The sequence below is a fragment of the Onychomys torridus genome, chromosome 12 (genome assembly GCF_903995425.1).
Source record: "Onychomys torridus chromosome 12, mOncTor1.1, whole genome shotgun sequence".
Taxonomy (NCBI): domain Eukaryota; kingdom Metazoa; phylum Chordata; class Mammalia; order Rodentia; family Cricetidae; genus Onychomys; species Onychomys torridus.
The window spans coordinates 35824552-35841449 of record NC_050454.1 but is presented as its reverse complement, the minus strand read 5'-3'; the positions used below and the strand labels follow the sequence as shown (position 1 = coordinate 35841449).

General features: G+C 38.1%; 1 protein-coding gene across 1 annotated transcript in view; it reads left to right on the top strand.

Annotated features, from left to right (window-relative positions):
* Nucleotides 1-16620, top strand: part of LOC118593847 (transmembrane protein 45A-like) — a 39751-nt gene extending 23131 nt beyond the window's left edge. The window contains exons 2-6 of the mRNA XM_036203436.1: nucleotides 7127-7319; nucleotides 8523-8729; nucleotides 10150-10334; nucleotides 14824-14969; nucleotides 16527-16620. Coding sequence (XP_036059329.1) covers nucleotides 7127-7319; nucleotides 8523-8729; nucleotides 10150-10334; nucleotides 14824-14969; nucleotides 16527-16620 — 825 coding nt within the window. The remainder of the gene's footprint in view (nucleotides 1-7126; nucleotides 7320-8522; nucleotides 8730-10149; nucleotides 10335-14823; nucleotides 14970-16526) is intronic.
* The last annotated feature ends 278 nt before the right edge of the window (nucleotides 16621-16898 follow it).

The window sequence follows — 16898 nt, the reverse complement described above, 5'->3', positions numbered from 1 at the left end:
CTTGAGGTCGGGGATTGTGATGCCTCCAGGGGTTGTTTTATTGTACAGGATTCTTCTGGCTATCGTGGGTTTTTTGTTTTTCCATATGAAGTTGAGTATTATTCTTTCCAGATCTGTGAAGAATTGTGTTGGTAATTTGATGGGAATTGCGTTGAATTTGTAGATTGCTTTTGGTAAGATCGCCATTTTTACTATGTTAATCCTGCCTATCCATGAGCATGGGAGATCTTTCCATTTTATGACATCTTCTTCAATTTCTTTTTTCAGGGACTTAAAGTTCTTGTCATATAGGTCCTTCACATGCTTAGTTAGCGTAACCCCAAGGTATTTTATATCATTTGTGGCTATTTTAAAGGGTGATGTATCTTTGATTTCCTTCTCAGCCTGTTTGTCTACTGTATGTAGGAGGGCTACTGATTTTTTTGAGTTGATCTTGTATCCTGCAATGTTGCTGAAGGTTTTTATTAGCTGTATCAGTTCCTTGGTTGAATTTTTGGGGTCACTCATGTATACTAACATGTCATCTGCAAATAGGGAGAGCTTGACTTCTTCCTTTCCAATTTGTATCCCCTTAATCTCTTTATGTTGTCTTATAGCTCTGGCTAGAACTTCAAGAACTATATTGAATAAGTAGGGGGAGAGGGGACAGCCTTGCCTTGTTCCTGATTTTAGTGGTATTTCTTTGAGTTTCTCTCCATTTAATTTGATGTTGGCTGTTGGTTTGCTGTAGATTGCCTTTATTATGTTTAGGTATGTTCCCTGTATTCCTGATTGCTCCAAGACCTTTATCATGAAGGGGTGTTGGATTTTGTCAAATTCCTTTTCTGCATCTAGTGAGATGATCATGTGGTTTTTTCTTTGAGTTTGTTTATATGGTGTATTACACTGATGGTCTTTCGTATGTTGAACCACCCTTGCATCCCTAGGATGAAGCCTACTTGATCATGGTGGATAATTGTTTTGATGTGTTCTTGGAGTCTGTTCACCAGAATTTTATTGAGTATTTTTGCATCAATGTTCATGAGGGAGATCAGTCTGTAGTTCTCTTTCTTTGTTGCATCTTTGTTTGGTTTAGGAATCAGGGTAATTTTAGCCTCATAGAAGGAGTTTGGTAATATACCTTCTGCTTCTATTGTGTGGAACAATTTAAAGAGTATTGGTATTAAGTCTTCTTTGAAGATCTGGTAGAATTCTGCAGTGAAACCATCAGGTCCAGGGCTTTTTTTGGTTGGGAGACTTTTAATGACTGATTCTATTTCCTTAGGGGTTATTGGACTATTTAAATGGTTTATCTGGTCTTGATTTAACTTAGGTATGTGGTACTTACCCAGAAAATTATCCATTTCTTTTAGATTTCCCAGTTTTGTGAAGTAGAGGTTTTTGAAGTATGACCTGATGATTCTCTGGATTTCCTCATTGTCTGTTGTTATGTCGCCCTTTTCATTTCTGATTTTGTTAATTTGGATGCTCTCTCTCTTTTTGTTAGTTTGGATAAGGGCTTGTCTATCTTGTTGATCTTCTCAAAGAACCAACTCTTTGTTTCATTAATCTTTTGTATTGTTCTCTTTATTTCTATTTTATTGATTTCAGCTCTCAATTTGATAATTTCCTGGCATCTGTTCCTCCTGGGAGACTTTGCTTCTTCCTGTTCAAGGGCTTTCGGGTGTGCTGTCAAGTCACTAGCATGAGATTTCTCCAGCTTCTTTATGTGGACATTCAGTGCTATGAATTTCCCTCTTAGCATTGCTTTCATAGTATCCCATAAGTTTGGGTATGTGGTGTATTCATTTTCATTGATCTCTAGGAAGTCTTTAATTTCTTTCTTTATTTCTTCCTTAACCCATTGTTGATTCAGTTGAGCATTATTCAGTTTCCATGAGATTGTAGGATTTCTGTAGTTTTTTTCTGTTCTTGAAATCTAACTTTAAACCATGGTGGTCTGATAGAACACAGGAGGTTATTCCAATTGTTTTGTATCTGTTGAGATTTGCTTTGTGGCCAAGTATGTAGTCGATTTTAGAGAAGGTTCCATGGGGTGCTCAGAAGAAGGTGTATTTCTTTTTGTTTGGGTGGAATGTTCTGTAGATATCGATTAAGTCCATTTGACCCATAACATCAGTTAAGTCCTTTATTTCTCTGTTAAGTTTCAATTTGGCTGATCTGTCCAGAGGTGAAAGTGGGGTGTTGAAGTCTCCCACTATTAATGTGTGGGGTTTTATATGTGATTTAAGCTTTAGTAATGTTTCTTTTACATATGTGGGTGCCCTTGTGTTTGGGGCCTAAATGTTCAGAATTGAAACTTCATCTTGGTGAATCTTTCCTGCTATGAGTATGTAATGTCCTTCATCATCTCTTTTGATTGATTTTAGTTTGAAGTCTATTTTGCTGGATATTAGAATGGCTACACCAGCTTGCTTCTTAAGACCATTTGATTGGAAAGTCTTTTCCCAGCCTTTTATTCTTAGGAGGTATCTGTCTTTGAATTTGAGGTGTGTTTCTTGTATGCAGCAGAAAGATGGGTCCTGTTTTCGTATCCATTCTGTTAGTCTGTGTCTTTTTATAGGTGAATTAAGTCCATTGATATTAAGGGATATTAATGACCAGTGATTGTTCGTTCCTGTTGTTATTTTTATTTTTTAGTGGTAGCATGTGTATACTTCTCTTCTTTGGGGTTTACTGCTGTGGTGTTATCTATTGCCTGTGTTTTCGAGGGTGTATCTGTCTTCTGTAGGTTGGTATTTTCCTTCTAGTGCTTTCTGTAGGGCTGGGTTTGTGGATAAGTATTGTTTAAATCTGGTTTTGTCTTGGAAGGTCTTGTTCACTCCATCTATGATGATTGTAAATTTTGCTGGGTATATTATTCTAGGCTGGCATCCATGATCTCTTAGTGTCTGCATTATATCTGCCCAGATCCTTCTGGCTTTCAAAGTCTCCATTGAAAAATCGGGTGTTATTCTGATGGGTTTGCCTTTATAAGTCAATTGGCCTTTTTTCCTTTGCTGCCCTTAATATTCTTTCTTTATTCTGTACGTTTAGTTGTTTAATTATTATGTGGTGATGGGACTTTTTTGGGGGGTCTAGTCTGTTTTGTGTTCTATAGGCTTCTTGTATCTTCATAGGCATTTCCTTCTTTAAGTTGGGAACGTTTTCTTCTATGATGTTGTTAAATATATTTTCTGTGCCTTTGCGTTGGTATTCTTCTCCTTCCTCTATCCCTATTATTCATAGGTTTGGTCTTTTCATGGTGTCCCAAATTTCTTGGACATTTTGGGTCATGACTTTGTTGGTTTTAGTGTTTTCTTTGACTGATGAATCTATTTCTTCTACCATATCTTCAACACCAGAGATCTTCTCTTCCATCTCTTGCATTTTGTTGGTTATACTTGCCTCTGAAGTTCCTGCTTGTTTACTCAGATTTTCTATTTCCAACATTCCTTCTGCTAGTGTCTTCTTCATTTTTTCTATTTCCCTCTTCAGGTCTTGGATTGTCTCCCTTGCTTTTTCATGATTTTCATTCAATGATTTTTTGTTTTCTTCTGCTTTAATTGTCCTTTCCTCTAGTTTTTTTTCTAGCGTTCTTCCCATTTTTTGTTTGTCTGTTCCTCTACTTTATTTTTGATTTCTTCTATATAAGGCTCTAGCCTCTTCATGATGTTACTTATAAGGTTGTTTTCTTCTCCTTCTCCTTCTCCTTCTCCTTCTCCTTCTCCTTCTCCTTCTCCTTCTTCTTCTTCTTCTTCCATTCTGTGATGTTCAGGTCTAGCTGTTGGAGAAGGGCTAGGTTCTGGTGATGCTGCATTGCTCGTTATTTTGTTGTATGTACTTCTGCCTTGACGTCTGCCCATCTCCTCTTGTGTTCATTCTTGGTCTTATCAGTGTACTTGGAGCTGGGGAGCTGGACTCTGAGTCTCGGGAAGTCCCTGATGTCTCCAGAAGTCCCTGATGTCTCCTTATTTTGTCCAGATAGGAGCTCCTCTTGTCCAGATGGGAGTTCCTCTGGTCTCTGGTCCAGATGGGAGTTCCAGGGCAAGATGGAAGCTTGGAGCTGGTCTCTGATTCTCAGGAAGTGGCTGGGGTCTAGGGCAGATGGGTGTGGGGGCAGGGTGTGGAGACTGTAGTGTCTGCCTGCAGTCTTGGAAAAGGGGAGCCTTCCCACAGGGCCCGCAGATTGGCAGGAAACTGGGGCCAAGTTGGTCAGGTCCTCCCAAAGTGGCCTGTGTCCAGCAGTGGGACCCAAGGGCAGTTGCCTTTCTGGCTATAACCCCAGGCACTCACCTCTGGTCCAGATGGGAGTTCTAGGGTGGATGGGAGCTGGGGGTTGGTCTCCTCTTTTTTTTTAATTAAATTTTTTTCATTTTTATTAAGAAATGTTCTACTCACTTTACATAACACCCACAGATCCTATCTCCTCCCTCCTTCCATCCCCGGCCCTCCCTCCCAAGCCACCCCACATCCCCCAAATCAAGGTCTCCCATGGGGAGTCAGCAGAGCCAGGCACACTGAGCCTAGGCAGGTCCAAGCCTCTCCCCACTGCACCAAGGCTGCACAAGGCATCACACCACCAGCACTAGGCTCCCAAAACCCTGCCCATGCACCAGGGATGGATCCTGATTCCCCTGTCTGGGTGCCCCCCAAACAGTTTGAGCCAAACAACCATCGTCCATATCTAGAGGGTCTAGTCCAGTCCCATGGGGGCTCCATAGCCACTAGTCTACAGTTCATGGGCTTCTACCAGTGTGGCCAGTCATCTCTGCATGTCTTTCCATCATGATCTCAACATCCCCCACCTGCAGAATCCCTCCTCTCTCTCATCGATTGGATTCCTGGAGCTCAGCCTGGCGCCTGGCCATGGATCTCTGCATCTACCTCCGTCAGTCACTGGACAAAAGCTCTATGATGATGGTTAGCGTATTCACTAGACTGGTCAACAGAGTAGACCAGTCCAGGCACTCTCTGGACCACTGCCAGCACTCCCAGGTGGGGTCAACCTTGTGGATTCCAAACCTCTAATCTCAGTTTTATGATACAAGACTCAAGGTTCAGCTAACTAACTTTATGTTAGGTCCTAGGATGCTTTCAAGGTCATTGTCCCCTGAGAAGGTGTGAGGCACTAAAGTGCTATGTGCCTTTCGTCTGCTCACCAGGTAGCTTAGCTGGTGACAGCCATTCCCAGCCATACTGGCTACCCGGTCAACATAACATTCCAAATCTGAGAGAAATTGTGTGATTTCATGTGTGTTATCAGAATGATTCTGTTTCTTATTGATTCCTCAAGAAATGTAATGTGACCCTCAAAAAGAGCTTTCTGCTGGGAGTGTATATAACTGTGTAAAGAGAAAGGAAAAAAAAAAGGAAGAGAGAATTTTCAAGATGAAGTAAAAAAGAAATCACAAGATGCCATGGTCCATGGCATATTACAACAGAAAGCTGTTTTTGAGGGTAATTTGTAGAGACAACTAATCTACTTTGAATTTGCTCTGAGGTCTTACGTCAATTAATTGTATAAAAAGCTGTCTTTATAACTGAGAATACTATTGCTTTCCTATGTCAGACTGAGCTATAAGAAATATCCTAGTATTCTATTCATCAAAATTATAGAGCTTAAAAAGAAATCATCTTCCTGACCATCCACAGATAAATGTACCCAGTATATTCATGGAGAAAATACACTACCAATCTAGGCTGAGTTAGAATAGCACATGAAAAAATTACAGACAGAAACAACCAGTTTTCAGGTTCTATGGCCTCATAAGCCTTGCTTGATAAGCGTCCTCCATCAAAGAGTTATTCATCTGATGGGTTGATGTCTGAATTATTAATTGCCATCTGCTATAATATGCTGTGGACCATGGCAATTGGAGATATGATACTTCACAGTATTTGTGTCAGCTTTACAGTTTCTCCCAGAGCTTCCTTTAAATCACAGAGGAATAACCCACAAGGTCTGCCCTGAACTGGGGAATCCTCGTTTTCTGATCAGAGGATATCCTAAAATCCTCTTCCATAATTGTGCTTAGCTCTTACCTAGTATTAGGCCCATAGAATGATTCTAGATTGTGTCATCACTGTTCCGTTGAGGGCAAAATACATTTGAACAAAGGGCTGCACACAAAATGAAAAGAAAATCCCACTGTTCAAGACCATCTTTCCTATAGCATTGACCAATGAAAGGGTATTTCTTTGGAAATCTGAAGTTGTATGTTCACAATCTTCTGTGTTACAGTCAGGGCATGCCAAAGTTGCCAATGCAGAAGAGAGAGCTGAGGGAATCATGTAGACTTCAGTGACTCAACCTAGAAGTGATACGTGCCAATTCCTTACTCAGTCAGCTAGCTAGAACTAGAACAATAGTTTCCATCCACCCACATGAGAGGGTGAGAAGGTGTGTGGAAAAACACACAAATGTTAAATGAATGCTAAAAATCTCTCTCACACACTTGGTCCTTGATACTTTGAAATCACATATGTGGGAAAAATTCATGGGCAATTTCACATCATTTCAAACTCTAAACAATCAGGTCAGGGTTTCTTTCTTCTGTATTTAAAGAACAAGTGGTTAATGAAGTGCATACTGTCTTCTTAAGAAACCATTTTGAGATTTGTGTTGAAAACCAACAGAATTGGGACCGGCGGTGGTGGCACATGCCTTTAATCCCAGCACTCGGGAGGCGGAGCCAGGTGGATCTCTGTGAGTTCGAGGCTAGCCTGGGCTACCAAGTGAGTTCCAGGAAAGGCACAAAGCTACACAGAGAAACCCTGTCTCGAAAAACAAAACAAAAAAAAAAAAAACAATTTTTTTTTTTTTTGCCTAATAGTTGTGAGATCTGGGAACATCATTTAACTCCTGTAAACACATACCTCAACTGAAAAATGGAATATTAATCCCTTATTCATGGGTATTCTGTGAAGGTTAGGCTAGAGATGGCGTTTAAAACATCTCACACAATGTACACTATCAAGTGTCAAGGTGAATTTTAATTTCATTGGCTTGGCTGATACTATAATATGATCTACTATATGCTAATAACCACCAGACTCTAGCTAGTCTGCTGTTTGGGGATGAGAAATGATTTGGTGATGTTCCAGAAATGAAATAAGTATCATCTGAATATTCTTTTCTTTGTAGGTCCCGGGGGATTTCTCAGGTCATGTCCTTGCTGGAACATTTTTCCTTATCGTGGCTCTTTGGTGGAGTATAGAGAGTATTCTGAAGCATGTTTGTAAACAGCAAAAGAGGTCTTCCTCCCTTATTACCAAAGAATTCTTCTCTCGAGCAGAACTTTTGGAGGGAATTATGATTATTGGCATGGCATCATTAGGTGAGTTGACTTACTGTGTTGTATTTTCTCAATTTGGTATTTTTATATGCATAGACAAGTTTTTTCTTTTTCTTTTTTTACAAAATCAAGAAATCCCAGAGCTGAATATTTTATTCAAATATTTATTAAATATTTTGATTTCAATTTCCATATGATATAATTTGTTAGCAATATGGTATTTTAGGTATATATGAAGGCCTATTTCTTAATAAATTAATTGTAGTATTTAATTTACCTACTCAATCATGATGAATTTCCTTTGTGGAATTGGTTGGATCTTCTGAAATAATTTCATATCAGTTTTTTTTCTGATCCTTGAGAGAATAAACCCTATTAGAAACTATTTGTAGGTTTTGCAAAATAATCAAGTGATTATTGGAAAGTTTCAATAAATCATTACAAGGAGGTTATGGAGGAGGGTCAGGGCTGAGGAACGCCTTGCTTTATGATCTCATCCTTTTTTTTTTTTTTTTTTTTCTAATTTCCTGAATTAAAGAAAGCAGTTTGGCTAGATAATTTACAAAGCCTTTCCATTGCTTTAGAGGATTCCATTAAAATGGTCTGTTTTTAGTTTCACTGTAGCCTCTTATAAAAGATAAAGCTTTCTGTTTTTCAATTAAGTTTTTTGTACTTTATTCATGGACTGAGGTTTTTGATAGGACTCACACTAATTCTTTCCAAAGAAAAGAATTTATCTGCAAACTTCTATATATTAGTAAGTAAGCCAACATCTCTATGAAAGTTCAAGTGCTTGTTAAACTGACTATACCACATGCTGCATCCATTGGGGATCCTTGTTTATCCTTAGCTGGAGGAAACAGAATCTTAAGAATTTTTGTTTTGAACCCAGGAACCAAGGCCAATCCTTTACCTAGTGGCTATCCAAAGGTCTGGTAGCTAGGAAATGAAAAGTCAGCCTCTAGAGGTCAGTCTCATAAGCCTTGGACATTTAGGTTGGAATAGATACTTGAACCAAAATGATCAGCATTGATTGTGAGTATAAAATTGGTTATGTCAACTAGCATTTGAACCTCTAAGAAAGTCTAAAGTGTCACTGCAAAACTGTAGGGAACCACCCATAGAGGAAGTAATGTTGTAAGAGGACATAGTAGATTGAATAAGCAATGGTCATATCTTCCTGAATGTGTGTGCTAAGTAAAACCATGTAGAGTGTTGCTAAAACTGTGTTATGATTTTCTACAGGAATAATTGGTCTATATACTATGCTTGTGAAGAAATATCAGTTCTCAGATAAAGAATACAAGTTGGCCCTAATCCTGCACTGGCATCATCTTGCCATGTATGTCTTCTTTGCAATACTAGGTGGGACCAAGATCTTATGTTTCATCATTAGTTCACTTCCAGTCTCTTTGGTCAAGTTAACGTTATCAAGTGCCTTCTTTGTGGAAGGTAAGTAGTGGGGAGTAGAGTTTTCTTTTCTTTTTCTCTCTGTATTTATCTCATAGTAAGCATCTGAGTAGCCCTGTAAAATAAAATATCTTTGCTTTCTTAGTGCAGTCCTGGTTGACAAGGCAAAGTATCTGGGGAATACTGAGACACCTGGCTATTCTCTGTTGGATGCCAAGGATCATTCTTCTCTGACTCATTCTCAAGACTGGGCAGATACAACAACCATTTAATGTGATTTATTCATGTTTCATATCTGTCCTGAAGAATCACCTCCTTTCTTTGTTTTCTTAGCAATTATCTTCTTTATACTTTTAATAATGAAAATTAAACTTGGAGAGGAATGGGAGTGTGAATGCTCAACTGGGGTAGCTACATGGGATAGCTAGCTATTGGCAGCAGACTAGACCCCGCCTCCTGACAACCAGCTCTTAAATGACTGATACAGTGACACTTTGCCGAGTCTGCAAATTTCAATCACGTTAGAAGTAGAAGTCCTAATTTTGAGAAATTAATGAAAAATAAATCCTATGTTTTGTTCATTTTTTTTCTCCAAGATTACCGAGGTGGGTGAGAAAAAGGTCTTTAATGGTTTTTCTTCATTTATTATACACGTGAAAAAGTAGATTAATTATGGACCTCTGAGAGCTACAAGTGGTTAGGGGTACCTTCCCCTTTAGTCCCATGTGAAGAAAGTAGTGCTTGATGGTCGCTTTTTAAGACAAGGGCCAGGAAAAAAAAAAAAAAGAATTGCAACAACTAATAGTCTGGTTCTTATATCTTTAATGAGCATCCTTCTCTTTTAGTTTAGTGAAAACTATTAAGGTGAAACTGGAATGTGTTTATGGAATGAAACATTACAGTTATTATATACATTTCCTATATAGATAACAGAATGTGACTGTTATGACATCTGGTTATCTATTATGTAGAAACTGAATTGATATTAGTCATCAGTTCTGGAAGACAGCACTGACACATTTCTCTGGTGTGAATTATGGGTGTGTTTACTTAGTTTAGGGCACTGAATTCCTTAAGGCAAGGCTTTGGCTTCAGTTTATTTATCTGCATATTCATGTGAATTGTAGCTCCCTGACCTGTCATGTTTATTATTCACCAGCCTGCATAATAATGCCTTTAAATACAGTTAGTTGAAAGTGTCACGTTAGAGGAGAAAATAAAGTTTGGAGAAGGGAAAGGAAGATTGAATTTCAATGATTCCATTCTAAATAGACGGTAATAATGGACAAAAGCTGCAAAGTTGCATTTGTGAGACTCACTGGGACCTCATCCTTTAATCAGTTGTATAGGTGTATAAAATTCTGTGGCTCCAGAGGGAAAGAAGGTGGGAGAGAGAACTAGTGAGTTGGTTATCTTTGTTTTTTTATTTAAAAATACCCTTTTTTTTTTCCTACCCTATCAGCTTTCATTTTCCACAATCACACACATGGCCGGTTATTGGTGGACATCTTTGGGCACCAACTGTTGAGCTTTGCAGTATTTTTGGCAGGTCTGGTTGCCTTCATAGAATTCCTCACAAAGAACAATGTAGTTCTGGAGCTCCTGAGGTCAAGCCTCACCATGCTACAGGGGATGTGGTTCTGTCAGGTGAGTTGAAGCCTCCAGCTCTATTTTGTTTCTACCTGTGGCTTCTCTCCTTTGTTGATGAGGTAGTTTCTTATGGAGTCCAGAGACTTTCCTATGACATGCTGTCTATAGTGAAACTGTTGGTCTTTAAGAGGTAATGTGACCTCAGGCTTCCTAGTGGGAACACTGGTAGAGCAGCTGAGCAGGAAGTAGAATGTTACTGTTATCACATCTGGTTATCCACTATGTAGAAACTCTGAATTGGTGTTCGTCATCATCAGTTCTTGATAATAAAATGGCTAGTAGCCTTATCAGTAGTAAGCTCCAGAAACATATGGAAAGCAAGCAAGGGAGGAACCTATTATTTATTGAGAAACAAGTATATAGTTGCCATTGTACTGGAAAAAAAAAAACTCTTTTGAGAGAGTGTCTCACTAGTTATCCCAGGTTGGCCTTGAACTCAACATCCTAGAATTTAAGGCTTCAGCATCCTTAGTGCTGTGATTATACGTATATGCCATGTTTATCTTTTATTGGATTTCTATGAACATTGTATTTCACTTTGTTTATGATAATGTAAGTTAGGTATTATCATCTCTAACTTATCAATAGGAAGACTCTAAAAGATTAAATTATTTTGCAAGGCTCACACAATAACGTAACTAGGCAATTCTCTGCTAAGTATTTCCATATAAACTTAGCTTAACAGGCTTAGTGAAGATAATGCCACAACATACAGGACATTATGGGAATTCAAACAGGAATCCTGGATGAGCACAGACCAAGAGGTGAATATGCTTGACACATGGTAGAAACAACACATATGCCCCCTACCAAAACCAGCATCTTCACTCTATCTATTTGCCAATTCCATCGATATATGTGGGGCCTGGAAAACTGTTAAATGCTGAAGACAAAAGCACTGACATGCATTTTTCTGTTTTGAATGAAATCTGTACCAGACTCAGACTTTGGCCATCAGACTAATGGGAAAGTCAAGCAGCCTCTTATCTCTACCTAAGATTAATTACTGGCTCTAGGACAGTGGTTCCCAATCTTCCTAATGCTGCAACACTTTAATGCAAGTCCTCATGTCGTATTACTGCTCTCATTCATCCGCAGCAGTGGTTCTCCTAATTCTTCTTCCTAATGCTATGACCCTTTAATATAGTTCCTCAGGCTGTGGTGACTCCTAACCATAAAATTATTTCCATTGCTACCTCATAACTGTAATTTTGCTGCTGTTATAAATGATAATGTAAATATCTGATCTGCAGGATGGTCTTAGGTGACCCCTGTGCAAAAGTCATTTGACCCCAAAGGGGTTGTAACCCACAGATTGAGAATCACTGCTTTAGGGCTTACATTATTTCACAAAAGACCAAAAATAAACAAACAAAAAACTCGAACAAGGATCTAAGTCTGGATTTGTTTGATCTCAACTCTCACTTCTTTCAATTTGATGATATCAACTCTCTAACATCAATTTTATGTTGAAAGCAGAATTTCAATCAATGATTACATATTTTATGATGTCTGATAAATTGTACTTTGATATGCACTAAAAGATTTAAATAGTATTTGGGATAGAAGCAGTATGTTGTTTAAATAGGGTGGTCTAGTGATTTTTAGCCACCAGAAAGCAGGTATTTGGGTAGTGAGGCTATTTCAAGTATTTCAAGTATCATGGTCAACAGTGTAGGAAATATGTGTTTTAGGGGTAATATAGTAACATGTCTTCATGGGACCAACTTCCTTTTTAGCTGTGATTGTTCAAAGTGCTGAAATGCCTCAGACTGACCTGGTTGTTCAGTCCACTATGTTTCCATATTGACCAATATACAGAGGATGGATACTGATGGAGAGTGTGCAGTAGAGACAGAAGGCACACACTCCCACTGAGGAATACTGCCTGGGTCATTCACAAGTTTTTGATCATTGTCAAAATTATGGAAGTTTCTGAACTCCAGACTTCCCTTTATATTAGGAGAGGTAATTAAACTTCCCTAATGAAGTTTTTTTTAAGACTAAAGATTATTGCAAAGAGCTCATGTATAAATGAGGATAAACTGCCTAGCACATGGTATAAGTCATTTGATCAGATATATGAGATAACAAAAATCGTAGTTCTCATTCCAACCTCGGGGAATCTATACATGGGACAACTAATTAAAGCAAAAAATAAAAAAATCTCAGTTTCTACAGACTATTTGAAATTTAAGGAAGAAATGAAATTAAGGCTTTACTCAATATAGACTGTGCCTATTTTTTCTGTAAAAAAATTCATTATTTGGGAAATGAAGATAATAGATTAAAGGTGATAATGAATTCTGAAAAGGCCCTTGGAAGGGACTTGTAGGCACTGCAATGGATACATGACCAACTTACCATATCATTTGTATAATTATCCAAATACCTATATTTCATTTTACTCTAGAGACCTGAAATTATTCAATCGGTCTCTCACCCATCATTTTATTGGGATAAAGTTCACAGAACACACAACTTTAAAGGATAAAATTCAGCAGTATTTATTCTATTTATACTGTCACGCATTACTACCTCTAATGACCTCTCAAACATTCTCATTCATGCAAAGAAAACTGTAGCAGGAATCTTAAAAGTTCTTATTAATAAAAACAAACCCAGAGTCAGGTATTGGGGTGAATGCTGGAAGATCAGAGAAACAGAACAAGCCACAGTTTCCTCACCTCACCAATTCCTCAGCTGATCCTGTTTCCTCAGACTGGAAGCCTCTGCCATCCAAATCAATCTCAGCTGAACTGCTACTCAAAAGCCTGAAAGCCTAACCAGGATCTAGGTCCTCATCCTTACAACTTAAATACCTTTCTGCTTCCTGCCATCACTTCCTGGGATTAAAGGCTCTTGTTACCATGCCTAGCTGTTTCCAGTGTGGCTTTGAACTCACAGAGATTCAGAGGGATCTCTGCCTCTGGAATGCTAGGATTAAAGGTGTGTGTGCCACCATTTTCTGGCTTCTATATCTAGTGGCTTTTCTGTTCTCTGACCCCAGATAAGTTTATTAGGGTGCACAATATTTTGGGGAACACAATACCACCACAGAAAATTCTGCACCCAACTAGCAGTCATTCTCCTTCTCTTCGGTGCCAGGCTCTGCCAACTACTAATTTGTTTTCTAACCCCACCTATTATGAATGTTTTATATGAAAGAGAATGGGACAGTACATGGCCTATTGTTTCTGCTCACTGCCACTCAAAATAATATCTTCAAGTTTTATCCATGTTATCACATATATTAATATTTCGTTTCTTTTTCATCTTTGGAAGTCATAATGCTGTTATGGACATTTATGCACACTTTTTTTTCATATTTGGAGGCATTCCTAGTGGTAGAATGCTAGTAATATGGCAATTTGAAATTTGACTTTCTGAGAAACTGTCAATCTTTTTCACCAGTTTCATTTTACAGGCTTAAGGATTCTAGTTCCTCTGCATTCTCACCAATATTTGCTATTTTTTAAAATTTACTATTATGATTGCCCTTCTAGTGAGCAGCAAGTTATATCCCACTGCCATTGATTGACTTTCTTCAATGATGACATTCATCTTCCATTTGTTTATTGATCATTTACATATTAAAAACAACTTTCTCCATTCGAGGGCGGTGGTGGCACACGCCTTTAATCCCAGCACTCGGGAGGCAGAGGCAGTGTTCGAGGCCAGCCTGGGCTACAGAGTGAGTTCCAGGACAGGCGCAAAGTTACACAGAGAAACCCTGTCTTGAACCGTGCCCCCCCCCCAAAAAAAAGAGAGAGAATTTCATTTATGTATACAATGATTATCATATAATTCATCATATATTCATATCATTATCCTATTTCATCCCTCTTAGTCCCTGAGTCCCTCCCCAGCCCATCTTTCTCCCAACTTCACATTTTCCCTTTTGAAAACTTACTGAGTCAAATTAGTGCTTCCCATTTTAAGTGTACAGGCATGGGATCATCCACTGCCATGTGGGGAATCTACTGGTGGCCACACCCTCTAAAGACAATGATTCTTCTTTTACAACTATCAACTCCTCAGTAAATGTTAGGGCCTGGAAGCACTTCCTCCATATACACCAGACTTTTGTTTGGCTTGATTTTGTGGCTAGTTTTGGACAAACCACCACATCTTTTGTGAGTTTATGAGTGGGACAGCCATGTCATATTCAGATGACAGCATTTCATAGCATTCCTTCCTAGCCTCTGGCTCTTATATTCCTTCTGCCTCCTCTTCGGAGATGTTCCCTGAGCCTTGGAACTGGTACAAGTGAGGAGGTTAATAACAATGGTACATTTAGCACTCTTTTGAGACAGTTTAGAAAGGCAACTAGGTAAATATTGTCTATGTTATTAAAATAGGTAGAAAATATGATTTATGTTTGCTATCTCTGACACTGGCAATCATCTAGTTATCAAGTACTCTGAATAAATGTTTTTGATAATGTGTCTGGTTATTCTATGTGCTTTTTTTTTTTTGGAAACAGATTGCTTTCGTCCTGTATCCTAAAAATAGAGACCATGCATGGGACCTGTCTGATCATAGCAATGCTATGTTTCTCACCGTATGCTTTTGCTTGTACTATGCATTGACCTATGCCATCATTGGAATTAATTATGCTCTTGTTACCTGGTAAGTTAATGACTTTCATTCATCAACTATGATCATCAAGACTCAACTGAGTTAATCTTAAAGTTCAAATCCTTTTCATGAATTAATTTCTTCTACCACTGTCCCACAAGACAAAGTAGTATAGTATAAAATTATCTGGAAACACAGGGATTGCCAGTGAAACAGTAAATGGTGATTCGCTGTCTGTGATGTCCCTCTGACACATGTATTATCCTGCAGCACATTCACCTGCACCTCCCTAGTACGAGATTTGAAAGGCCTCAAACAGTTCCCTCTGATGGAAAAAGGCCCACCAAGTCTTTGTCTTGGAGAAGGAGAAAACAATAGGAAGTCTTTCATCTTAAATATTTAAGTGAAAAGTACATTCATCCACTAAAACATCTTTTTCCTGTCTGTCTTCCTGATGGGATTCTGTTTGAGACAGACCCAAACTTCACCTAAAGATGGAAGGCAGAAAGTTAAAATAAAAATGTAGGTTGTTAGAGAAGTTTCTCATAAAGTGAGAATAATTTTGGTAATTTCATTTACCAAATTTGTTTGCATATATCTCCTAATTTATGGAAATTATGTTTTACTTACATGGTCACAGTATACAATGCCCTTATGGTAATCATATATAGGAAAAAACTGTGTGTGGTTCACATAAATATATCTGACATCATAAATGTAGAGAACTTGCTCAGCTCTGGCCACTAAGAAGCTTTAGCTCTTCTAGAGTTGGTCATTGCATTCACCACTTCTGAGCCTCCATTTGAGTTTGTTTCAAAGTATTCCAATAGGCATAGGTTGGAGAGCACTTCTGTGTACTTGAAAAACAGATTGATTCTTGGAGAATTTCATATGTATATATAATACATTTTGATTATCGCCACCCCCACTTTTCTAATTCTTCCAAAACCTCTTCAGACACATCCCTCTCCCAATCCCATGTCCTCCTCTTCTTCTTCTTTTTTTAAATCACCACTGAGTCTAATTATTGCTTCATGTGCCCATGGATTAGATGATTGGCCATCTACTGGAAAGGAGCTTGCCATCTCTCTCAACTTCTTGATTTATTATGTATATGAGTGCCCTGCTTACAAAATTACTTCTTTGAAGTTACAAGGAAGAGCTGAAATCCAGCCCAGACTTGTTGTGGAGTTTAAGTTAACTTGGGCTATCAGCTATATGGAAGCTAATGGCTCCATGTACATTCTTTGGAGAAAAAGCCATCTTCTTGTAATATACAGACTGTTGTGGTCCTAATATGGGAACTCCACTGATATCAGATTCATCTGGACTTGCACAGATTATAGATTCTCCTGTTTGTTTTAGAAATAATCAAAATTATATTCTGATGTGATAAATTTGAAAACCCATATTTTATCTGTTTACTTATACCTTACTTTAATCTATATAATTTTTCAATAGCTCAAAGCTAAAAAGAAATTATTTTCCTTTTAGAGTTGTGTTTCCAGGTATACAAATAATCTGAAGTTGTTTTTACTGTAGATTTACATTGCCTTAAGGTTTAATTTTAGATTTCACCTAACCAGAGATCATTTTTTTTCTACTCAGGTTGGTTAAGTGGAGACTTAGTAAGCTATGCACCTCAGAAACTCAACTTCTGAAAAATCATGAACAGCAAGAAGAATCAGAAGATGAAATGTGATTTTTTTGACTGGCATCTAGTCTCTCTAAATAAACCTTCTTCTTCTTGTTCTTGTTCTTGTTCTTGTTCTTGTTCTTGCTCTTGCTCTTGTTCTTGTTCTTGTTCTTGTTCTTGTTCTTGTTCTTGTTCTTGTTCTTGTTCTTGTTCTTGTTCTTGTTCTTGTTCTTCTTGTTCTTCTTCTTCTTGTTCTTCTTCTTCTTGTTCTTCTTCTTCTTCTTCTTCTTCTTCTTCTTCTTCTTCTTCTTCTTCTTCTTGTTCTTCTTCTTTTTTTTTTTTTT